This window comes from Electrophorus electricus, chromosome 21 (assembly GCF_013358815.1).
Source record: "Electrophorus electricus isolate fEleEle1 chromosome 21, fEleEle1.pri, whole genome shotgun sequence".
NCBI lineage: Eukaryota > Metazoa > Chordata > Actinopteri > Gymnotiformes > Gymnotidae > Electrophorus > Electrophorus electricus.
The window spans coordinates 5,515,121-5,541,089 of NC_049555.1; the positions used below are offsets into that span (position 1 = coordinate 5,515,121).

A 25,969-nucleotide genomic window follows, 5' to 3' on the forward strand; every position below is an offset into this window, starting at 1 on the left:
ACACGGAAAGTGTGTTGTGCATTTAGCAGAGCGTTTGTTCATTACACCCCTTTTAGCTTATAACCGCTTCCTTTTTCTGTTCTCAAGATCACAAAACTCATTCAAGTGTGATAATCCTTTTTTCCTTCTTGTTTTTCTACTCATTTGCTTTGTTTGTTTGTTTACTGATAAGTTAAAGATGTACTAGTCTGCCCTGGTATCAGGCTTGGCCTCTCCTGTGTCCTGCATCATCTGTTACACCAGATGCCACATCTATCACTCCTGTCAAAGTCCCTGAGGTCAGGTTTGAGTTTGATCAGACTGACTGGTAATGGAATTCTGGGTATTTCTTCTACAGATTGACCATAAATTATATCTTTGGTTGTCATGGATGCCCAGAGCTCATAGTCACATGCATTAGTCCAGACTTTCCTATAGCAGAAGCTTTGAATATATTTAGGTCAAATGGTATCAAACAGGAACTCAGCGACCACATAGATGAGAGGTGGGCTTATCTTACACTATCAAACAGAAGAGTGTGAATACAGACTGACATTTATACCACTTTAGTCTTAATCACATACCAGTGAAACACACAGCTGCTGTATTGAACATTTATGTGAAGATACAAGAATTTTTATTTTATGTTATGTTTACTATGGTGACTAAATAAAGTTTGAAACCACTTTTTCTATTGTAGCCACTTAGTTTGAAGAAATAGGAGATTAAAGATAAAATATAAATGAAATATAAAATCCAGAGTTTGTTGTTTCCAGATTTTCTTTTGTAAACTGTTTTTGAAGTAGTAAAACAAGCAATATAAAGACCTTAATCAGCCACAGGGGGGCGACAGTGAACTCAGGAAACTGTACTGAACACTAGAAAGCAACACAGCACAATGAGTCACAGCAAGTGAAGTCAGAGCATTTCATGACAACAGAGTTTATGTTGAATTCATAGAGACAGAGAAACCCCAAAGAATTAATTAATTGTGTCAGGAATCGATATTTCTCAAAAAAATATTTCATAGCAGGTTAAAACACACATTCTTTGGAAACTGTGCGACCATCCTTTTAGTCTCTCAATTTTGCTTAAAAATGCAGTGATGCTGTAAACCTGTAAGAAATGACAGTAGCCCACCCAGTGTGTACTTCAGGTAATGCATCATTTATTCATACGTCACTGTGTAGCCTTTAGCCCACAGGACAGGAAATGTGACAGTGATGTACTTCATCCCCAGTGTACTGGTGTAGTGATGCCTGTTGAAATTACATATAATTTGATTTAGTGGCTGTGTAATACTTTCTCATGTATTACTAAATTTGAATACGTTTTTTTCTCTGCTGGTTACACATGTGATAAACAAAACAAACAATAAAAAGTAGGCTCCAGTTAATGTATCTTTTTAACCCAACTTATTTCTATATATAGTTGTTACATTGACTGTTCAATCTTTTTATATAGAATTACACAGTCACATGTTCTTTCTTCAGAAATGCAGGGTAAACAAACACAGGCATGAGGAATATATTTAGGAAAGTAACTATATTCAGTGACTATCAAATAGAAATGATCAAGCAGTTTATTATTTGTGTGTAAAAAGAGCTACGGCTCTCAGTTTGTTTGGTAGTGAGATAAAATTTGCAAAGCGAGCCTGAATAATTTTATGTTAAACCCTTGAACTGGGATGCATTTATAATACTTTCAAACTATCTGGGAATTTGGACGTGGGCTACTCTGGTATCAGAGGATTAACGTGGTCTATGTAGCAATCACAGGTTGAAGCAGCAGGTTTCAGTAACATTTTGACATGTTTTAACACCTTGTCAAAAACAGATCAGCCTTGATTTTGAGATTGATTCTGAGTGTGGTCCAGGTTTTCTGAGTGTGCTTCAGGGCTGGACTCTGAGGAGTCTTACGGAACCACGTCGGACTACCGGGACTGGTACAATGAAGTCCAGTATTTGGAGTCGGAGTCCGCAGGGTCCTACTACCCTTCCATGGACTACAACGAGGGCTACATGGATTATGAAAGGAATACAGCGACGTTAGTCTGCCGTCAGACTCTGAGTTCAACTGCGGGAAGGATCCTTCGATGGAGGTGGAGGAGGTCCTTTATGGAGACGCTCCCTTGGACAGCGACACAACGTCTGCAGACTACCAGCGCGACGGGCCTCTGGTACCCAAGCTTCCGTCCAAGGCTCCGCCCAGGGCACGCCGTTCTGAGGCATGCAAGATGCCTCATGTGACTTTCAGAGAGGTGTCGTCGTTGTCCGAGGAGGAAACTCCCGGAGACAGGCAAAGTAGCTGGTGCGCCTCCTGAAATGAGTGCGCAGAAGTCACCGCCCCCTAAATCGGCGAGGGGCGATCTCCCACAGGCAGGTTGGACTTCAGCCCAGCCGACGACTGGGGAACAGGCTGGGGTTCTTGCCGGCTTCCCTGGACTCTCTAGCAATCCTCGATGTAGTTTAATACGTGTCCCTGTCACTGTGTCTGTCCCCATCACATTGTCTGTGCCAATCGCTTTGTCCCCCTTTGTGTCAGTGCCTGTATCGGTCAGTGTGTCTGTTCCCGTGTCTGTTGTTGTCCTGGTACATGTCCTTCGCCCCTCTGTCGTGTTCGCGCTGGCCTGTATCGGGTCGCTCGGTCCTCTGGCTTCGCCATTTGGCGTTGTTTTCGGGGCTGTAGCCCGATAGGCTGGCACGTTGCTGGCAAGTCGCGCCGTTGGGGAGGGGCTCTGTCACGGTATGGCCCCTCCTCCAAAACATCTCCCCGTGTGTGTTTGTGGGTGTGTGTGTATGTTTGTCCATGAGTCCACACCCTCCCTCTGTTCCACACCTGATCCTTCTTGTGTGTCATAAAAGTCTATCGTTTACGTGTTACTGTGTCAGTGTTTGTTTAACAATGATAGCGTGTGTGTTGCGTCTTCTCTGTGTTATGTGTTAATAAACATACACTGCAGATTAAAATTTGAGAACACACAATTTCCTAAACGTCAAGGTCACTGAATTGCTATGTGAATTTATCCTAACAGGAGTAAAAGAGCAATATTTTAAGCTCATTTCATGATTTGTATATATTCTAAAGCACAGTATAAAAATTTAAATGAGATAATTGAAAAAGAACAATGATCAAATTTAGAGAACACTCAGATACCTGCAAGTTATTGGTGTTAATCTGGCACCTGGTGCTAATTTCCTTAATTATCTGACATACCCTATTTAACTGGCAGCCAAACTTTCCAGTTTTCACTGACGTTGCAAGATGGTGAGCTGTTCCAAAGTGACTGAAATTCTCCGGCAGCAGGTTGTCCAGATGAAGGCCAAAGGGTTGACCCTATCAGCTGTAGCAAGAGAAGTTGATCATTCCAAGTCTGTGATTTCTAGAATATTGCATCTTTAAAACATCACAAACTCAATTAATCCACCAAGAAGGTTGGTCGCCCACGAAAGACAAATGCAAGAGAGGACAGGATAATGCGGAGAATCTCCACAGAAAATCGGTTCAACACTGCAGCTGGAATTGCTCGCCGGTTAGCCACTGTACAGGGTAAGGATCATAATACACTGTCTCGATGTTTAAGAGCATTTGGACTGAAAGCCCCCTCTGCAGTAACCAAACCTCTCATTAGCAGAAAGAATCAAAAGGCTAGACTAACCTTTACTGAGGAGCATGTTGTGTGGACAGAGGAGAAGTGGTCCAGAGTTCACTTTAGTGATTAAAGCAATTTTAATTTATTTGGGTCTGATGGGAAACATGTTCATTGACAAACTGGGGAAAGACTGAACCCAAAGTGTGTAAAGAAGTCAGTGAAAAGCGGAGGAGGAAGTGTCATGGTTTGGGGAATGTTTTCGGCAGCAGGAGTTGGACCTCTCGTACGGATACATGGCAGAGTGAATGCAAGTGTGTACCAGAACCTTCAACAACACATGGTTCCTTCCTTGCATTCATCAATCAGCCAGCAATTTTCATGCAGGACAAAGCCCCTGTCGCAGCAAAACGGGTAAAGCAGTTCCTTGAAACTGAAGCCATTGAAAGAATGAAATGGCCAGCCCAGAGTCCTGATTTAAACTCAGACATGAATATTTACCATTTTTTTGCAGTGAAATGACCCTTCCACAATAAACACTTTTTTTTTATAGAGCTTGATTAATATCAATTCCTTTTTGCATGCAGTTGTTGTTTTTAGTCCTCAGGAATACATAGTTTGTTCAAGCAGACTCCCAGTCTCCTAATATTAATCCTGAGAAACTGATAGTCCTGTAGATTTTGTTTGATTGTTATGGATCTGTTATTGTGTTGAATATTGTTATTGTCTGTTTATTATGGTTGGGAAAGAATAGGCTCTGTGAATTTATCAGAATGTATGTAGAAAAGACGTATTAATTAACAGCATATGACATCGCATTGACACAACCTGTATTGTATGCTATTGACTGGTTTCACAGTAAGTACCCGGAACGCTCCAAACCTCCCCACCGCCAACCCTTTCCCCCCATCTTGAAGATACTGTTACAATAGCACAATCACTTGGCTAGAAATGCAGTTTGATTGACAGCCTCTTAGGATGTGGGAAGAGGGGGTGGCACAAGCAGCTGCCACACTGCAATATGACTTAGGGGGCCGTGGGGAGAAGCTAAAGCCAATTATCCTGGGCTAGCCACGTGCTAATCAGTCACTTCAAAATTAATCCCATATTCCCTCTTCTCTATTATCCAATCTGTTTGTGTGTATGTGGCATACATACAGAAATGGATAAATAAGGAACCCACAGTGCCCTGAGCACTTTTTACAAACCACAGAGAGAATACTAAATCAGTGTATGAAATCTGCATTTCATCTGTTGCTTTTTGTTGCGGCGATATTTCATCAAACATAAGCAGCCGTGGCAGGACGCGGCTCTCATCAGGAGATGATCAAAAGCCAAAGGTTTTCCACGGCTTTTAAACGTTACAGTTGTTCCGCGGCCATAGGTGGCCTGTGGTACTAGAATATTATCCTACATGAGACATTTGGAAACTGAAATCTTAGGTTTTTTTAAAAATACTATTTCCTGTGTCAGGGTTCTTTGTGTGGCCCTGTCCTTCAGCGTTCGCCTTTGTGTGTTTTCTTAGCTGTGTGCTGCATGCATGCATGTGTAATTGTTTAAGGCTCTGCGTGTGGGCATTGTGCCTGCCTGTGCCTCCAGCTTAAGAGCAGTCTGTAGCTGGCACTGGTGGAGCATCCCCGTGGGCATGAGTGCTATTACTGCAGCATGCCTGAGCAAGAACATGAGGAAGAGGGTCAGAATGGAGCCGCATACAAGGGCTGATGGAACTGGAGGTCAAGGTTAAAGGTAGGGTTAGCTGTACTGTGTATATAGCACTGGATCGCTATAGTGAGAGTATGATGGTATGTAGTTCATTGGAAAACTCAGATAAAGATAATATTACAAGACTGAATATGTGCGCATGAAAGATGGACAAACACACTGAGATCTGAGTGGTCACTAAAATCTTGACACTGCGTCTCCAGTGTGAGATGCAGTCCAGTACTCTCATGCAAACAGAAACTGAATGAGGAAGGATGACAATATTTTAAAACCTCTTTAAATGAAAACAGGGCAGCATCTGCTTGGTAATACTGTTTAATGTGTCTCCTTAGAGTCTCACACACACACACACACTCCTAACAGACACCCACACTTGCTCTAAGTAACTAAGGTTACCATAATGAAGACAGGCATATGAGAGTGCCATGCTGCTTAGTTGAGTTGACCTTGTAAAAGCCCCAGCAGGTGTGTGCCACACCCCAGCTGGCACAAACTGTGCTCTCATCAGGGAGCTGCAGAATAGGGGCCTTGATCATACGATGTTTCAGTTCATCAAATGCCTGCTGGGCTTCGGTGGACCAGCAGAACTGACCCGATGCCTTCCTGGTAAATGCGATCAGTGGGGCTGCAACTGCGCTAAAGTTCTTAACGTACCTGCGATAAAAATTCGTGAAGCCGAGGAAGTGCTGGACCAGATGCAACGAGGTGGGTCTAGGGCAGTTCTCTACAGGCCTCACCTTGGCAGGGTCCATGCACAATTTATTGTGGGAGACAACAAATCCCAAAAAGGAGATGGTACGGGGATGGAACACTGACTTCTCCAGCTTAACAAAGAGGTGGTTCTCGAGCAGAAACTGGAGGACCCACCTAACATGGGTGACATGTTCGTCTACAGTTTGGATGTCGTCCAAGTAGACGAACACGTATCTGTCAAGGGCCTCGTTGATGTACCCCTGGAAGACGACAGGTGTGTTCATCAACCCAAATGGCATAACCAGACATTCGTAGTGTCCAGAGGGGGTGATGAACGGCGTCTCCCTCTCGGATTCTCACTAGGTTGTAGGCGCTGCGCAGGTCCAATTTGGTAAAAATAGAGGCCTGCTGTAGCGCCTCGAATGCTGAGGTCATGAGGGGCAACGGATAACGGTCCTTGACAGTCACCTTGTTAAGGCCCCAGTAGTCTATACAGGGGCATAACCCATCGTCTTTCTTCCCGACCAAAAAAACCCCCCTACCAGTCGGAGAAGCAGGTGGCCGGATGAATCCTAGGGCTAAGGCTTCCTGGATATATTCCTCCATTGCCTGATGTTCAGGCCCTGAAAGGGAGAACAAGCAGCCTCTAGGGGGACTGGAGCCCGGGAGGAGGTTTATGGCCATGTTGTATTGCCGGTGGGGGGGCAATAGTTGGGCCTTCTGTCTGCTAAATGTTTCCTTAAAGTCCCAGTATTCCTGGGAGACTCGAGACAGATCCAGACCATCGGGATTGCGACCAGCCCCAGACCGGGGTTTGGGTGAGTTGCAAGTCGGGAGCATGGATAATGAACAGCACAATGTGTTCAGTGTGTGCTCCGACTCGCAGCATGACTGGACAGGTCTGATGACTAACAACCTCTGGCTCAAGGGCTCGGTCATGAGTGGCAGCAATGGGTAGGGGTTCATCCAGTGGGACCAGTGGCAGAGCTAACTTGTTGGCCAACCCTGCATCGAGAAAGTTGCCCGCTGCCCCACAAAATCCACAAATGCCTGGAAATGTGTTTCAGACGTTCCCCAAGCCATTGTGGTGCTGAGGAACAACTCCTGAGCTCGGGGAGGACTGGTTGAGTCCGTCAGAGGTCATCCCTCCCCTGAAGGATGTTGTCTTTTCCCTGGAGCTCAGGACAAGCTGGGCGGAGATGACCCAGGCTTCCGTAGTACAGACACCTCCCTTCCCAAATCCGAGCGTCGCGTTCACTTCGGGAAAGGCGGGTGTGTCCAAGCTGCATTAGCTGGCATCCGGACTGCCCCTGCTTGTCATGCACATGAACAGGGCTAAGGGTGCACGGAGCTCTGTGAGAGCCACGACTGATCTCTGGTCCCCGTGTTCTGCACTTCTGCCGCACGCGATTTGTCAATACGCAAGACCAGATCGATCAGGTCGTAGAGAGAAGCGGGAGCATCATCGTGGACTACCTCACTGAGACTCTGGTAGAAAGTGGCCATCAGCGCTGAGAGGATCCATCCACTCTCGCTCCCACAGTGCGGAATTCAATCGCATAATCAGCCACCGCTCTTTTCCCCTGACATATATTAAGGAGACTGGAAATCATCTCCCTTCCAGTGACTGGATGGTCGAAAGTCCGCTTAAGGGAACATGCGTCAGTTTGGTGCTTCCAGACCGGGGTGGCCCATGCCAGAGCCCACCCAGTCAGAAGGGAGATGAGGTACGCCACCTTTGCTTGCTCTGTGGGGAACCAAGATGGCTGCTGCTCAAAAGGCAGTAAGCATTGAAGGAGGAACCCCCTACAACCTCCTGCCTCACCAGCATAGCACTTAGGGGCAGGGAGCAATGGCTCTGAACACAAGGTGGACAGGATTTGGGCTGGCTCTGCTGCTGCAGCCACAGCTCCAGCTGCCTCCTGACTTGGGGCAGCCGGAGGCACTGGTGTTCATGCCAGGAGGTCTGTTAGGGCCTGCAACAGGGCCGGCTCATGTCGACCAATAGTCTCAATTTACCTGTTCCAGATCAGACTCTTGAGCCGGGTCCATGGCTCGGTCTTTCTGTAAGGTGGGCTCAAACCCATGTCAGCTAGGTGATGACACCAACAGCCTACTGGGTGAGCAACCATGCTCTAACAATGGTGGGCCCATGTGCAGAACAGTTAGCGGTATTGACGGTTCTGTGGTGGAATTTTGAATAAACAGCAAGTCAGATGTGATTAAAAGAGTAATTTAATGAAGAAAATAAGACATACAAAACACAGCTGTGTGAGAGCTAATGCTCTAAAGCGAAAGCTCTAAAGGGGTAGACTGACTCTGTTCCTTATATCTAAACTTCACCCCCCGGAAGGGATGTCCTGTTATCCTGTTTACCCATTTCCTGCTCCTTATCGCGCTAAACACTTTTGCACATATCAGGATGTTCTGTTCTACCAGGACAGACACAGTTTGCTAGTTCCTCTTTATCAGCATTAGTCACACGACACATGCAAGATCAGGAAGCAGCTGATTCAGCAGTCGTTTTGTTCACACAATATACAAAGACAGAATGTGCAGACTAAACTATTCATATAGGATTACATAGAGAAAGGATTAACATGATGATATATGAATCACATGATAATACATGATCGAATAATAATTTCCATCACAGTTCACAGACCTCAATACCTGAAGTTACCAGCTAGGAGCTTAGCTCAGAACTTTGGCAAAGACCCAGCACTGAATGACTGGGTCACTGGGCTTATATATAAGGTCTAGCCAAGCTGTTGTGTGTTAAGCCTGGTTAGTGGTGTGCCTGACCAGAGGGAGGCCTCGGCCTGGCACCAACCCTTACAGTGGGGCCTTAAAGAAGCCTGTGAGCAGCTCTCTTCTCCTAAATCTCAGAAGGAGTGTCAGCCTTGCCTGCATGTTTGAGGTAGCAGATCGATTTAGTTTCCCAATTAGTTTGTGCACTAATTTCGAATTAGTGCACAGAGAGAGGAACAGAGACAGAGAGAGAGAGAGAGAGGGAAATAGAGAGAAAGAAAGAGAGGTCTAGAGAGGGATGGAGAGGAAAAGAGAGGAGAGAAGTAGAAAGTGAGAGAAGAATAGAGATGAACAAGAAGAGTGAAAGAGAGGAATACAAAAAGTAGAGCTGGAGAGGATGGAGATGGTGAGGGAGAGGGGGGAGGATGACATGTGATGGCTGGGTAAAAGTGCTGATTGTTGGCACTGAGAGTCCACCCAGTGAAGGCCATTACTGAGTCATGCCATTTGACCAACTCTCCCAAGGACAGACAGACAGAATGGTAGACTGAATATTGAGGAGTACTTTTGCCATGCAAATAAAAATTGGTGACAGATGTTGAAGGCAACATTGTTTGTTTGTCTTTTTCTTATTGCAAATTAATATTACAAATTAGAGTTTATCTCTGTAGTATATAAGTGCAGTGCTGAAGGTGTCACTTATGATTACTGCCACAGAAAAGAAGTTACTTCGTCAGGCACGCCCTCTAGTGGTAATCTTTTTTTTTTTTTTTTTTTTTTTTTTTTTTTTTTTACAGCAGTTACATCAAAGTGGAATTTTACCTCTTAAAAATCCACAGTATTTGTATTTATACATGTATGACTTTCTTCTGCCCCACCATGTCCTAATTGTTATAATAACAGAAGACCTCTACATGCCTCTTACATTAAGAGTGATCCAGGATGAGGATGAAGTTATGCGAGGCCGTTTAGGGTGAAATCAGTAAAACAATTGCATACTCGCATACTTATGAAACACTTGCACATACTTATGAAACATAATTTATCTACTACTTACATTTGGATATGATGACTTACACTTGTATAAACACACGCATGCACATTCATTCACTGGTGTGTAAGCAGAGAGTTTAACTAGGCTTGCGTGTATGTGTGTAGCAGCATGTGCGTAAAACAATTTTCAGTGCGCCCAGAAGTCATTTCATTGTAACAGGAAGGCAGATATTTAGCATGTGTACAACACACTCATGAAAATAAGATGTAGAGAGGACTGACATTTGTTTAATTGTACATAAGTTATATGTCCTTATGGTATAAGAACTCCTGATCAGTTATGGAAATTTAAGATTGCGGGTTAATGACCGGACATGGCTAATATTAGAAATAATAATATTATGTGCTACGTTATTTTGGTAAATATTCAGAACGAATGTTATTCATATCGGGATGTTATTCTAATAAATGATGGCAAGATATCTGTTTTGAATATTTTCTCACATACTGTAGGCTGATTGGAAGATACTGAGAAGCTCACCTGCAGCCTAATGGTATGACATAGCCACGTCATTACCAGCAGGCTACATAGCGTATAATCTTATCATTTCTAATTCAGTTAACTCTGGAACATTTGAACATTAAAAATCCTAAAATAGTTCTCGATAGATACACTAGGAATGTATTCCAAAATTTGCTTAAAATTCTCATTAGGTAATGAAGTGTTTTCTAGTGGTGGTACGCCAATATGTTGTCTGTGCCACATCCATAGATCCATTCCAAAAAGTGAAACTGCAAGGATATTGAACTGCAATGATATTACTTCAGAATCAGAATCAGAATTAGATGCTGACATGACAGTAACTTTTTTTAGAGACCTGTCTTCACCTCATATTGATGAGCATGCTGAACACGTTAAATATCTGCCTTCCTGTTACAATGAAATGACTTCCGGGCACACTGAAAATTGTTTTGCGCACATGCTGCTTACACACTTACACGCAAGCCTAGTTAAACTCTCTGTTTACACACCAGTGAATGAATGTGCATGTGTTTGTGTCAGTATATGCAAGTGTAAGTTATCACCCAAATCTCATCCAAACATGCAAATCCTCTCTCTCTCTCTCTCTCTCTCTCTCTCTCTCTCTCTCTCTCTCTCTCTCTCTCTCTCTCTCTCTCTCTCTCTCTCTCTCTCTCTCTCTCTGTGTTTGTGTGTGTGTGTTTAGGGGATCTCAGGTTGGATGTCCCTCACGGTCGAGCTCATGCTCTCTGCATCTAATGGACGGTTGCCTGTATTGAGAAGCTGTATTTGTTGCCTGTATTGAGAATAAAAATTGGGAACTGTATTGAGAAGCTTGGCTTATATTTACTGGGGTTTTTATAGGTTCCTCTGAATCATTATGAAACAGAACTTTCCTTCTGTTTATTTAAATAATGAGGAAGGAAACCAGTGACCTCCCCCTGAGAATTCAGGAGGTCTGATCAGATATTTTCATTCCCATGCAACCACATGACAGACAACAGCTTGTAAGTATGCTTGTGTGTTTTAACCGATATTACATTCAAGTACTCTGCATTTATAATTAGGCTGTTTGAAAAGCTTGTGATTTCTGGATTTTGTCATTAATTATGTAACAGTATGGAATAATCCAGTGTCTTTTATTGAGGCAGATTTAGCACTTCTTTATTTCCCTTCACTTCTAAAAATTGCAACATTAAAATATCCTTGAAACATTGTTTAGGAGTACACTTGCACAGGCATGCACAGTTTGGCAGGTTCAGCATCTTGCAAGTTTACCATCTCACACATCATCTCACAGGTTCATCTCACATGTTCACAATCTTACATGCTTGCTATTTCACTGGTACGCCATCTCACATGTTCACAATCTCATAGGATCACTATCACAGGTTCATCTCTCAGGTTCACCATGTCTCATGCTCACCATCTCATAGCTTCACCATCTCTCATGTTCACGATGTCACGGGTTCACCGTCTCACGGGTTCACCGTCTCACGGGTTCACCGTCTCATGGGTTCACCGTCTCTCAGGTTCACCGTCTCTCAGCTCCTCCACAGTGTTCTATTACTGACCACAGGGCTGCTGCTGTTGCAGTTATTTGAGTGACAGGATCTTCTCAGCCCAGTAGGGACATTGACAGCAACATCGCTGTGCTTGATACACTTCACCTCACAACATCCACTGCCATGCTACTGCAATGCCTCTACCATACCTGGTCACACTATGTGTAGCTCAGCACCCCAGTACTTGTCGTCTCGTCTGTACCCATCTCACACTGCACACACTTGCTGCTGTTTGCACACTTGTCCTTTATGTTTAGACATAGTTTATGTATAAGATATATAGTTTATATATATATATATTAGTTACATATAGTTTATATTTTGTTTCTCTATTTATCTTATTGTACTTCATCTTATTGAAACACCAAGAGAATTCTTGTACTTGGCAAATTCTGATTCTGATTCTGATACCACTTCCATGCCTCTATCATGCCTGTGTAACTGCTGTGCTGAGAATGAGCCATTGCAATAATCTCCTGTCAGCAGTAGTCTTGTGGTCACACACTGACCAGTGATGAACAGAGTAGAAGGGAGTGACAGACTGCACATGCCAAGAGATGTGAGCGTGATCTCACAAAACCCTGCAGGGAATTACAACAAGTGAGAGAGATGTCATTAGATTCTGCTTGAATAAAGTTGTAAGAGAGTACAAAAGTGAACCCTGATATTAGTCCTGACATTAAAATGAACCCCAACTCTGACTTATTCTTAGAAATATTCTTACAAATTTGTAACTGTATCATCATTCTAGTCTTAGCAGAGGACCAAGCTTAGTTTGGAGAATATATTCATTACATATTAATACAGTACAGATTAAAAATAAAAACTAAACTTAAATACACTTTGTCCAAAGGGGAATACTGTGATATTTGTAATGGGAAGAAATATTTCAGTAGCAGTGTTGCTCATCTTACTGGCAGGTAAACCTTTTTGTGAAATCTCTATTTATATTTCTCTCTGATCTCTCTGCAAATCACCACTGCCCTTTCAAGCCACCATTTAATTTTTCTCTAACATTTTCCTCAGATAAGATCTGATTCACGTCAACCAGAATTGAGCCTTTTAAAAAATCACTTCAGAAAAAAATGAGAAAATAATAAATATATAAAGATCACAATGGATATAAGATTTGTTACAAAATCCACCTCCTTGCACCTTTAAATTGCATGCCTCCATCGCCAGTATCTATTTGTTTATGTTGCAACAGTGCACTGCTTTGTATGTTCTTTAAACTGCAGAGTCCTGTTTGTGGTTCTAATGCCAATGTGTGTTTGTGTTCATCAGCAGCAGCAGCAGCATTCACACCATGACAGTCACACTCAGATAAAGATAAGAGTGTAAACTCACCCCTATAATCCTGGTGTGTGTGTGTGTGTTTCAGGAGCTCAGTCTCAGCACAGTGTAGCTCTCTCGTCTCGGAGCCTCTGTGCTCTTACTGGATCTACAGTAAAAATCCCCTGCAAATATACATCTAGTTCCTCCAGTGTCAGAGCGAGAGAGTGGTATCAGGTCCAGAGATCTGATGGAGAACCACAAGACCTGAGTAAAGATCCTCAATATTTAGGACGAGTGTCTGTAAGCACACAGTGGAATGACTGTACACTGACAATGAACAACGTGAAAGTAAGTGACTCTGGAGTTTATAACTTCAGATTTAGAATATGGAGTAGAGAATGGATATCTGCTTCATCTGGAATTACTCTAACTGTTACAGGTAATAACAAACATAAAACATAGAACACACACACACACACACACACACACACACACTCTCTTTCTCTCTCTCTCACACACACACACACACACACACACACACACAAAGTATGCAAGAAATCTCAATGCTAATACAGAAGTTCAGTATTATTCAATATTCGCCATATTAAGACAATCCATCTTAAGCTACATATTTGCATGCCACATGTGTGTTATTCTTTTTATATGGATATTATTACATTTTTAATTATTCAGTCATTTTATCCCTTCCAGTCCAGTCTGGTCAGAGCTGACATGAGAGTGTGATATTTCATGCTGGGATAATTCACCTGATTCTCTGTTACTAGTACACACAGGAGGAAGGTGGTGAAACAGTTTCAACAGAGCAGTGATACTGACTACATTTACAATAGTGTGTATGTAAGAAACTGGACAGAACCATGTACAAGAGCTGAGCAAACACCAGTCCCTTCACTGTACCATCTACACTCACAGCAGCATAGTCTGAACTTACTAAGCAAACGTGTCTTGCAGTTGGATCTTAGTTAGACTAATACTGAATACTGATGGACATAAATGTAGTTATGATTGTGCTGCGTTTGTACAAGTTTATCAGACATGGGTGTGTTACTGGTTTACATGTGTCATTGTCATTGCTGAGTTGAGACTGGTTCACCATCCATCTGGTTCTGCAGTCAGAAAATAACCACTGATAATGAAGATGGTTAAGACCAATTGTGCATCACCACAGATGGGTTATATATAGTCTCTGACTGTACACTTACCTAAAGCAGGTGTTTCTAAAAAAGAGCTCAGTGAGTATATATATATATATGATCAATAAATCTTATGCATATTTCCTACACATTTATTGGGCTTGGTTTAAAAGCTAATATGAATATTAAAAGCTAACATTTTCATTACTAATATTACTAATAGTCAATACACTGGTGAACCTGGAGCATCTCTGTCTGTCACACGTAATCACATAAGATTAGTTAACTATATACTATTTATAAATATAACACCAAAGCTTCTTAATTAAAATGACTTGCAGATCTGAAGGTTACGAGACCAAACACATATAGATGGAGAACCACACTGAACTGCAGCTCCACCTGCACGCTGCCCAACAACCCCACCTACATCTGGTACAGGAATGAACAGCCTGTATATAACCAGGACACTAATGAACTGTATATGTATGACTATAGTGCAGGCAGCTACTCCTGTGCTGTAAGAGGATATGAGGAGCTCCGCTCTCCTGCTGTCTGTAAGATCCTCACTTTAAACTCTCATCACTCTGTCAGAAACTCACTAGCATCTACTGTTAGATTAGCAATGGCTGGGAGACCTTGATGCTACATAATTGCTGATATATTTTTGTTTCTGTTTTGCAGGTGTCGGTAAGTATATTTCAGTCATGTATTTTATTTATGTCATGTGTTTTATTTACACACTAAATGATCACTTTATTAAGTACATCTACTGTATATCTGTACCTAACATTTCACAGTCAGTTAGCTATAATGTATCACTGCTGGTATTGCTACTGTTCTCTTAGGCCAGCTGACTGACTGTACTACAATCCTGTTCCCTGTGTACATTTAGTCAACCTCTACTGGCCTCTTTCATGGGCGACCTGGTTTTGATCAAAGAGCAGTTGTTAGTAACACACTTTTATAAGATAATTATACTGTACATGCTCTTATAAATACTGCTTAGGCAAATACTTATGAATTCTGGGCCTTACTTTAAACTGCATTCTCATTGTCTCACTAAAAGTATCTGATTAGAGGAAACACTCATGTGGTACATTGCTGACTGGTACTGGTTTCAGAATATTATTGCTATAACACTGATGTGTTTCAGTTGTTTTTCATTTAGTGTTTCTGTTTCAGGTGTTTCTACAGATAATTGGAGCTGCTGGAGTGTGACTTACTATAGCCAGAAAATCTGCTCTCTGATTGGCTCATCTGTGGACCTGCACTGTTACTATACCTACCCTAATAACCAGAAGGTCACAAAATCATTCTGGTTCATTACAGAGCAGCAGGTTGGTGTTGAACCTGTGGATGTGAGAGTGGAAGAGGAGTATGAGGGGAGAGTGCAGTATAGACAGAGCTCCCAGAATGACTGTAGTATGACAGTCACTCACCTGAGAGAGAGTGACGCTCACACATACAGGTTCAGATTCCACACTGATAGTACTGCGGGGAAATACACTGGACGTCCTGGAGTATCTCTCTCTGTCACAGGTAATGTTGTATAATTTAAAAATAAGTTTAGTAAGCTATAATAATTGTCTTTTGATTAAAAATAGCACCAGACATTTTTTATAATCACTTGCAGATCTGAAGATTACAGTATCAGACAGAAGTAGTCGAAAGCACCTGATCTGCAGCTCCACCTGCACACTGCCCAGCAACCCCACCTACATCTGGTACAGGAATGGACAGCCTGTATATAACCAGAACACTAATGGACTGTATGTGTATGACAGTAGTGAGGATGCAGGCAGCTACTCCTGTGCTGTAAGAGGATATGAGGAGCTCCGCTCTCCTGCTGTCTGTAAGATCCTCACTTTAAACTCTCATCACTCTGTCCGCATCTCACTGGCAGCTTCTATCAGATAAAAAGTTTGTTTGATTGTTGTTTGTTTTTGCTGTTTTTTGCTGCTGGTTCTGCCTACATGTTTATAAGTAGCTGGGAAGCACCTTTCACTGTTGAGGGCTCTATACATTTGTGGGCACTGGCTAGCTGGTTCAGCAGTACTACATCAGTGTGTTTTGTTTGTGTTCTCATTGTCTCTTGCTCTTGTCCTCATTTTAAACTGCACTCACTCTGTGTCACTGGCAACTTCTACTAGATTACAGTGAACTCATGCTGAGTCACATATGGCTAAGACATAAGACAACTACAGCATTTTTAGATATATTTCAATTTAAGAGTTTTCAAGTGTTTAAGGTATTTTTGGAATCTTTTATTTTTTTTACATGTTTTTCCATAAATCACTGCGATTAATTTTTAAATCCACTGTGTTTATGTTTACATACATATTATTGGCAGTTGGAAGTTTTAATCAACCACTGCTGTTCTTGGAAAAAAAAAGAAAAAAAGCAATATTTGTAAAGCAACCTTGAGTTTGAGAAAGGTGCTATATAAATGTAACTAATAATAATAATAATAATAATAATAATAATAATAATAATAATAATAATAATAATAATAATAATAACCTCTGTTGGCCTCTTTCATGGGTGACCTGGTTTTGACGAAAGAGCAAGTGTTACATTTTTTATTAGACTCTTACTGTGACAGGATGCAGGCGTGAGTCTCAAAACAACCAAACAACCAAACAAAGACACAAGTCTTTTAATGGCAAAAATTTAAGTAAAAGAATAAAAGTAAAAGTAAAAATAAGAGGACCATTTAAATGCTAAAGCCTTTACACATTGACTATCATCCACATAGTCAATTATAACTGGTAATAAAACCTAGTAAATAAACAGTAAATTACTTAGTAAATAAAAACTGGAAACAGAAGGAATATTCACAGGGATGGAAATGAGGAACAGGGGAGGCTGGAGACACACTAATGAGTAATAAAGGGGGACATGGCAACATGTGAGGAAAGGAGTGTAAACACAACACACACGGTGACACGTTAACCGAGTACAACAACACATCAAACATGGCGAGAGGCATCACATGGATGAGGGCGTAAAGGAGGGGTCTATACTGTAACTGCACTTATAAGTAGTGTTCATGCAGACACTTAGGAACACAAGAAAACCTGCTATGTAATTGTATAAACATGCACAAAATATACTGACATTACTTGCCCTTTTTAAAAACAGGTCATTCATGAAAGGGCCCACTGGAAACTTGGCACAACTTCCCTGAGAACAAGACAAGTGACACAAGACAAGTCTTGTCTCCCAGCTTCTGATTATATACAACTGACTTTAAAAGAACTGGTAGTCTGTTTGTTCAGCTATGATTTACTCAGTTTATGTGTTACAGGTGTTTATGGAAAGGACAGCTGCTGGAGTGTAACTTACGTCACCCAGAGCATCTGTGCTCTGATTGGTTCATCAGTGGACATACGCGGTTACTACACCTTCCCGGATCAGCAGCCCACCCCCCAACCTGCCTGGTACGCCAGACTCCACCTACAGGTCACAGAGCTGAGTCATGCTGATGACCGAGTGGAGGTTTTCAGTCACAGAGCTAATGTGAACACACTAAGACTGAAACATCTCACAGAGAGTGACTCAGCAGAATATCTCCTCCGATTTAAAGCCCCCTACATGATACACACAGACAGCTCTGCTGGTGTGTCTCTCTCTGTCACAGGTAAGATAAGTGTTCTGTGTCTGGCAGTGTCACATGGTTCACCATCTGTGTGTTGAGCCCTGAAGACACTTATGAGAGTCTCCCATACAGGCCTGAAGGTGAATGTGGACTCTCCAGCAGTCCCAGGATCAGAGGGACAGACAGTAACACTGAGCTGCAGCTCCACCTGCACTCTGCCCTACAACCCCACCTACATCTGGTACAAGAACGGACAGCGTGTGTCTCACTGCACATCTGTCTCCTGCTCTGTATCTGCAGTCAGGGATGCAGTCAGTTATAGCTGTGCTACTGAAGGCAATGAGAACCTCCTCTCTCCTCCTGTGTGTGAGTGGAGAATTTACATATGAAAATCATGATGGCTTGATGCATTTAATAAAGTCAGTTAATCATAAACCAGAAACATCACTACAATCAATACTTACTACTACAGCTCATGATGATGATGCTCTTTGTTGTAGTTTCACAGTTATCAACTATAACTTCTGAATTTATAAGAATCTCTTAACCAGACTGTGTATGAGAGTTTAGTTTTAATGTTAACAGTGTGTGTTTGTGTTCAGATGCCCCTAGAAACACCAGAGCATTGATGGTTTCCTCTGGAGAGAGAGTGGAGGGAGATTCAGTGACTCTGACCTGCAGCAGTGAGGCAAACCCTCCTGTTCTCACCTACTCCTGGTTTAAGCAGAGAGCAGCTGCAGACACACTGCTGCCAACAGTTCAGAATTACAGCATCTCCAACATCAGCTCCCAGCACAGTGGACTCTACTACTGCACTGCTCACAACCAGCTGGGACAGCACAACTCCACCACCACCCTTCTGGATGTGTTATGTAGGTGCAGTTTATACCCTAATGAAACAACATATTCAACATGTTTTAAATGTAACATATAAATACATATAAGGTATGATTAATACTGTACATGTGAAGTATATATGTATGGATGCACAGTATATGTGCTGTGTTTATATATTTAAATACCCTGCACAGGTCACAACACTGTCAGAGTGTCTAGTGTTATAAAGAGGCTAGAAAAAACAGCCAATACATTAAGCGACTTTAATTTTGGAAGCAACTACAACTGACTCAAACTGGGTTCAACACCATTTAGTAACACATGCCCACTGTAAAATAAGTCTGACAATGAGCACTTCGATATCAATATAAAATAGAGAATTACCAGAGTTCTGAATGACAGTTGATGCTATAAAACCCCTGACATTAATTAAACACAGACAGGCTGCATCGAAAAACACGGACAATTGTAGAGAGTAGAAGCCCCCCTACAGAGAGAGAGTGTAACGCAGACAAAACCTGAGGACACTGAGAGATCAAATAGCGGCAGTCTAAACATGAAAATGAGCTACAAAGGTAAACAGTGCGGCTGCAACAAAGCAAGTCGGAATAGTCGAATGTTCTTTCATTTTACATTTAGCTGACGCTTTTATCCAAAGCAACTTACAATTATGACTGAGTACAACGTGAGCAATTGAGGATTAAAGGTTTTGCTCAGGGGCCCAACAGTTGAAGCCTGGCAGTGGTGGGGCTTGAACCAGCAACCTTCCAATGGTATATGAAGAGCTGAGGAAGGAAGATGATTGGATGAGGGAGGGAGGAACATCATTGTAGGAGAGAGGGAGGAAGCTGATTGGAGGAGAAAGGGAGGAAGGTGATTGGAGGAGAGAGGGTGGAAGGCGGGGCAGAGGTAGGACAGGTGATCATTCAGGAGAACTGGATCGCGTGTGTTGAATAGAGTGTGAATCAGAAGCTGGTGAGTTTCCAGGTAGGTGTATGGCGATCTGCACATTAGGAAGGTGACCCGAGTTCATGACACAGATGACACTTATCAGGATAGTTGATAAACACCCCAAAAATAGGGCCATTAATATATATGTATATATAAAGTTACAGATATTAAGGTTTGTTTGGATTTAGAGTTGAGCTTTAGTTTTAACACTGAGTGTTTGTTTTCAGATCCCCCTAGAAACACCAGAGCATTGATGGTTTCTTCTGGAGAGAGAGTGGAGGGAGATTCAGTGACTCTGACCTGCAGCAGTGAGGCAAACCCTCCTGTTCTCACCTACTCCTGGTTTAAGCAGAGAGCAGCTGCAGACACACTGCTGGCAACAGGCCAGAATTACAGCATCTCCAGCATCAGCTCCCAGCACAGTGGACTCTACTACTGCAACGCTCACAACCAGCTAGGACAGCACAACTCCACCACCACCCTGCTGGATGTGTTATGTAGGTGCAGTTTGCTTTGTGTTATCCTCTTGTGTTATGAATATAATAAGTTAAATGACATTTTAAGTGTATTTATTTTAATTCCTGTTCTCCTACTCAGACCCTCCCAGAGTCCCGTCTGTTACTGACCGTGTGTCTGGTGACTCGGTGACACTGCTGTGCTACAGTGACTCCAACCCCATCAGTAATTACTCCTGGTACAAGAAGACAGGAAGTGGTGTTATATTGTTGGGAAACAGCACCAATTTAACTTTGGCTACAGGAGCAGTTGGACTTTTCTTTTGCACAGCTCTGAACCAATTTGGATCATTGGACTCGTCAGAATATTCAGTTCCAACAGGTACATTATGGGTCGAATTCAATGGCTACAGTGGTTAAAGAAAGAAATGTTACTAGCACACTTATGAGCAGTTTCATAGAGCATCTGTTCTGGTTTGTTTTCACCTCTCTATCGCGAGAATGTTCACACGTCTGTGTAACATGCTGCCCTCTACTTCCTGATGCAGGGAACCCAGCTGGGACATACGCAGTTTCTGGAGTCACTGTGGGTTTGTTTCTGACTCTCACTGCTGTGTGTCTATGGATGAGGTAAGAAGCTGATGCCACATTGACATTACACACCCTGCCAATGCTGTAGGCTGTTTACTGCTCAGTCCCCAAGATCACTATACAAACGAGCAAAGACAATAAACAATGACAATTAGACTGAAGTAAAAAAAAAAAAAAAAACACATAACAAATTGAAGATGCAAGAAAATTTTAAAACATGAGGTATGTTATTCAATAACTGTTACAGAAAATAGAGTTACAAAGTCATAATAATTACATCACTGAGACAGCAAGCTGGTGGTTGGAAGAAAATATCAGTCAGGCAATCAACTAGGCTGAGAGGAGGCAGCCTGTATGAGGGGACTGGATGAGCAGAAATTGCATATAATGCATACAGTAGTGAAACTGGAGACCATGCTGTCTAGTAATGTTGCCAAGGTGGAGAATAATTAATAAAAAGTAGAGGACCAAGTATTCAGGCCTTGAGAACACCATGAGATAGGATTGATGGGTATGACTAACCCACCAAAGGAGGTAAATTGCTGTCTGTCAGTGACATATGATTTAAACCACATAATTATCATGCCAGTGATGTCAACCAGGTTTTAACACAAATCATTTTAACTAGAGTTTGATTAACACAGAAGCTATTGAGCCTGGTGATGTTATTACTGTGGTTCACCACCAGGGGGCGAACCACAGCTGTCAGCAGCAGGAGTGAGGAGACAAGCGCAAAAGTAAGTTTGAAGAATAGTCGACAGAGAATTGAGATTTCAGTCCAACTCAAAATCCCTGCAAAGTTTTCCATAAAGGGTCCAAAGACCAAAGTAACAGAGTTCAGCCTGTATTTTGATTATTAACTACAAAAATCAAAGTAACAGAGTTAAGCCTGTATTTTGATTATTAATTACATAAATCATTAATCACCATGTCCCAATTAATCTCTCTCTCTCTTTCTTTCAGCGTGATTCTATTCCTGTATATGATAACGTCTCAGCCCTGGACATGCCCTCTGACCCCACAAATGACGATATTCTCTACTCCAACATTAATTTCACACGCTGCCACACACAGGAAGTATCTCTCTACTCTACTGTTCAACTAACAATGGCTCTTAGTCAAGAAGAGGAAACTGAGTATGCCAGAGTGAATTTCTCTGCCTGGTAGGCAATGCAAACGGTTCAGTTAACCATATTTCTGTCACACTTAGACACACCTTCACACATACACATGCACTCACACAAACATGCACGAACACTAATGCTGATGAGATACCCCTCCCTCTAAAAATAAATAAAACTAAAAATCTTGACAGAGGCCAAAACCATTTTAATAGTTATAGAAAATGCTTATACCTACTGGCCAACTATTTTAAATCCTAAAATTTTACATCTTTTATTTAATCTTAAAATTTGGTTTTGTGTTAAGACTTGAAAAAATAATTACTGCAGTATATAGGTTAAATAAAATCAAAGAAGAATTCACTGTTTTGGAAAGCATGCATCAGTAAATTAAATTGTTCAAAATAGAATTTTGTTAAATAAAATGCCTCTCAATTTATTAAAACCAAAAAATTCACTTTTTGGAAGGAAATGTAACACTTTTTACTAGAGCATGTCATGAAGTAAATGCGAAATGTGACATTTTGAGTGAAATTGTGTGTCTAGCTATATATAGTACAAAATAAGAATTACAAAATTAAACAAGTCTTTAGATGGGACAGTTTAAGATAATGTCTTAGCAACACCCCAACAATTCTGATTCTGTTTAATTTTCTTATCTTGTATAATATGGTGTTTCAGATAATCCTACACTCATCTCTTAGATGTTGTTTCTTTACATTTTCTTAAAGATGTTGAATGCTGATGCTCCAACTGTTTTAATTAATTTATATATAAAATATATATAAATTAAATATAAAATAATTAATTTATATATAACAAACATTATTATTAATATTAAATAAGCTTATGTAATAATAATAATAATAATAATAATAATAATAATAATATATTAGTTATTATTAAATACAATTTGAACAAGTTTCCATCAGGTTTCAGGGTGCTGCACAGTATAGACTCAACGCTTAGTTAACTAATGATTTATTGCCTTCACTTAGCTCTAGTAATTGCTTCATCTTCATGATGCTGGACCACAATATCCTTTTACATCATTTTAATCTTTGGGTTGGTACCAGAGAACTGCCAGAGGCTGGTTGTCCTTTCAGCTAAAAGATTGCACTATTCAAACAGGATTTACTCCTCTCCACTTCCATCACACATGGCTTACCTAAAGACTCAGTCTTGGGCTTCATTTTATTGTCCATCCACTAGGTACAATTTTTCCAGAAATACAATATAAACTTTAAATAATATTCCTTAATTTTGGTAACACTTTATTTTGAGTGGTCCTTTATAGATAACTAATAAACTCTCAAACTCTCTGAAGTGGCAGTAATGAATCATCTAAAATATTCAAGTTAATATTTTTATACAGTCTGTAGATGGACAAAAGGTATATATGATTAACAGACATATAATTAGATATATTAATTTAAATAGAACTATTGTCGATACATTACTTACATTAAGTAGCCATATTATGTCTTTTTTCATATTTGACTTGATTGTTTTTTAAACCTTTTGTAACGGTGAGCTGTAAGTGTGGAGAAGAGCGGGATTTATTAGGGGCAAATTCAGATTCAGAGTCGCTATAACGGTCCAGGGTCATTGAGCCAATTCAAAGATTACGGGGATACATGATAAGCAAAAACACATGAAGGCAAATGAGGGAAGCAGGCTATAACAGAGGCTAGGATAAACACAAAGGCACGGAGTACAAACTTACGGATACAGACTTTCCATACATCAATACGGATATACATTCAACCAGATATTCATCCATTCAACAGCAAAACACCAAGGCCACCAGACAGGGTTTAAATACCTGAACTTAACAAGACTGGAAACGAGGAACAGGCGAAACTAAAGACGGGCGTGTAAAACCAAACGAGGGGTGGAAAAAAAAGAAACTAAGGAACAGAACCAAAATAAAACATACGACAGGGAAACCATGGAACATAGAAGCTAGGAGGGACTAACCATGACACCTTCGACTCCCATATTCATAATTGGGTGACAAAGCCTTAAATATTTTTACATCTGAACTGTTTTCATCTGTACATCACTTTGGTCAACCTTCATTTATTTTTAATTGTGCTCTAGAAGTAAATTTGATTGACTGATGGAATACACATCTTAATTTAACCAACTTCCAAACACAGGTGCACAGTGAGAAGCAGCTGCAGTTAATTGTGCTTTCACTGAGGTTTTGTTTTAGTTGTGTATTCATGCACAGTGAAGCAGATCTACACTTAGATCTAATTAGCAGTAGCCTAACACTGAGTCTTTGTCCTTTTCTTAGTACAGGGAAACAAGTTAAAATGATCTGTGCTAATTGGCCATTCACTAACAACCACACACTAGACAGAGATTAGGTTAAAAACAATATAATTTTCCTGAAGAGTTACAGTAAATGATTTTTTATTTTAGATTATGTTCTTTGTGTTTTAAAATTTTGCAGCAAGGACGAAACCCACATCTACAGCACAATCTCAAGAACATGAGAAGAAAATCCTCCACCAACCATCAATCTCCAGTCCTGCGTGAAAATGAGAAAAGTGCCAGCAGTCTTCCACCTCCTCCAAACACATATGAAATTGGTACAAACTACATTTAAAATCTTGCTGGTGATTTTGATTTATTTTAGGGATCAGTCAGGCAGGGTATTATTGCAAACTGGACCAAGATACACATTATAAAATGTTTATGACATTATTTTATGTATCATTTATTACATTTAGCCACAGATTGCTTACCACTGCAAGAAGGATGGTTAGAAACTCTGCATGTTATATACATATACAAACATGTCATAAACATGTATTTCATGTCATAGACATGTAGAATAATAATGATACACCAGCCCACAGTAACAGGACAAACTTTAATTCACTTCACTGCATTCAAGAATCTCGGTTCTCTTTGTAATATTACCACACATGAAGATGTTCTCTGCAGTGCAGTGACCAGTGTCCAGTGACCACTGTACATACACAGTACTGCATAATTCACTGTCCATGACATTATGATGATGTTTCCCTACCATTGTTTCATTCTCATTGATTAGTTTTTAGTACAATGTGGTATCTTGAGAGGTGACTGGCTAGAATGAATGTCCTTGAAGGTTTTAATTTTAATTATTTATTCAGACAAATATTTTTAACACAGCATTCCCAGGTCACAGAGTAACATTCCCAGGTCCCAGGTCACAGAGCAGGGGGTCTAATAGCCTTCATTCTTGAATCCTGTACAACATGTGACTGTTCCACTTAGAGTTGTTGGGTAGCTGAACACTGTACTTTAAATTCAGAACGAGAGATCTAAATCGTCCTTTCACCCAGTCGGCCCTGGAAACAGAACTCAGCACAGATGTAATGGCACGATCTACTCACTGGGTGGCAGCAGCGATGTGATAAGACCCTCAAAGCCGATTGTGCAGAGCGTGTCCCATATGGATAAGATTTAACATTTGCTTGTTTATATTACAGTACATTTTCCATGTCTACTCTGTATTTGCACCGAAGCCAAATATGCCTGAAATATTTCTGTAACATTTATCACAAAAGGCTTCACACTTCTTGCACTCAGTAAATGATTTAAAAATTGTAAAAATGACTTTTGTGGAATTCATTCTTTATTCTTGTTGGCTCCTTATCTGGTTCGCCAGCATGTTGCTTGCCCCAGAGCCATGATGATGTTTCCTCCAGACAATTAGTCGTCACTCCTAACATCTGAGTTACTGTTAAGAACTTTAGCTAAATATTTAGCAATTTTAGTCAGAATGAGACTACCAGAGCCCAGACTAAGAGCAGACGTGGCGGCTGACTTCCTGACTACAGAAAACACCTGCATTCATGTAAAAGGAAGCGCATCTCACCATCTGATTATCTATCAAAAGGTACTTACATGATGGACCGCCAGACTCCATCTTTGCACATTATAGTTCCCTAATTTACCTCATACCTGGACATGCCTAATAATCTATTCTCTCGTTCTGCCGAGATACACCAACCCCTAAATCTCATGTTGTTACTGAGCCTCAACCCGTCTCAGCTGCCATGGCTCCTCCCACCACCCCCTGACGCCCCCTGCTGTAGCCCACCACACCTCCACACCAGCCAACTACTTCTCCGTTGCGCTTGATGGACGTTCTCATGCGGGATGGGTTTCGG

General features: G+C 41.2%; 1 protein-coding gene across 1 annotated transcript; it reads left to right on the forward strand.

The window, feature by feature from the left end:
• The first annotated feature begins 12,686 nt into the window (after window positions 1-12,686).
• Window positions 12,687-25,433, forward strand: LOC118240484 (sialoadhesin-like). The gene is made up of 12 exons (XM_035521150.1): window positions 12,687-12,732; window positions 13,194-13,526; window positions 14,583-14,798; window positions 17,552-17,884; window positions 17,975-18,208; window positions 18,445-18,714; window positions 19,858-20,127; window positions 20,228-20,467; window positions 20,634-20,715; window positions 21,365-21,413; window positions 21,640-21,839; window positions 24,259-25,433. The coding sequence occupies exons 1-12, from the start codon at window positions 12,687-12,689 to the stop codon at window positions 24,299-24,301; spliced, it is 2,316 nt and encodes a 771-aa protein (XP_035377043.1). The 3' UTR covers window positions 24,302-25,433.
• Window positions 25,434-25,969: the final 536 nt, after the last annotated feature.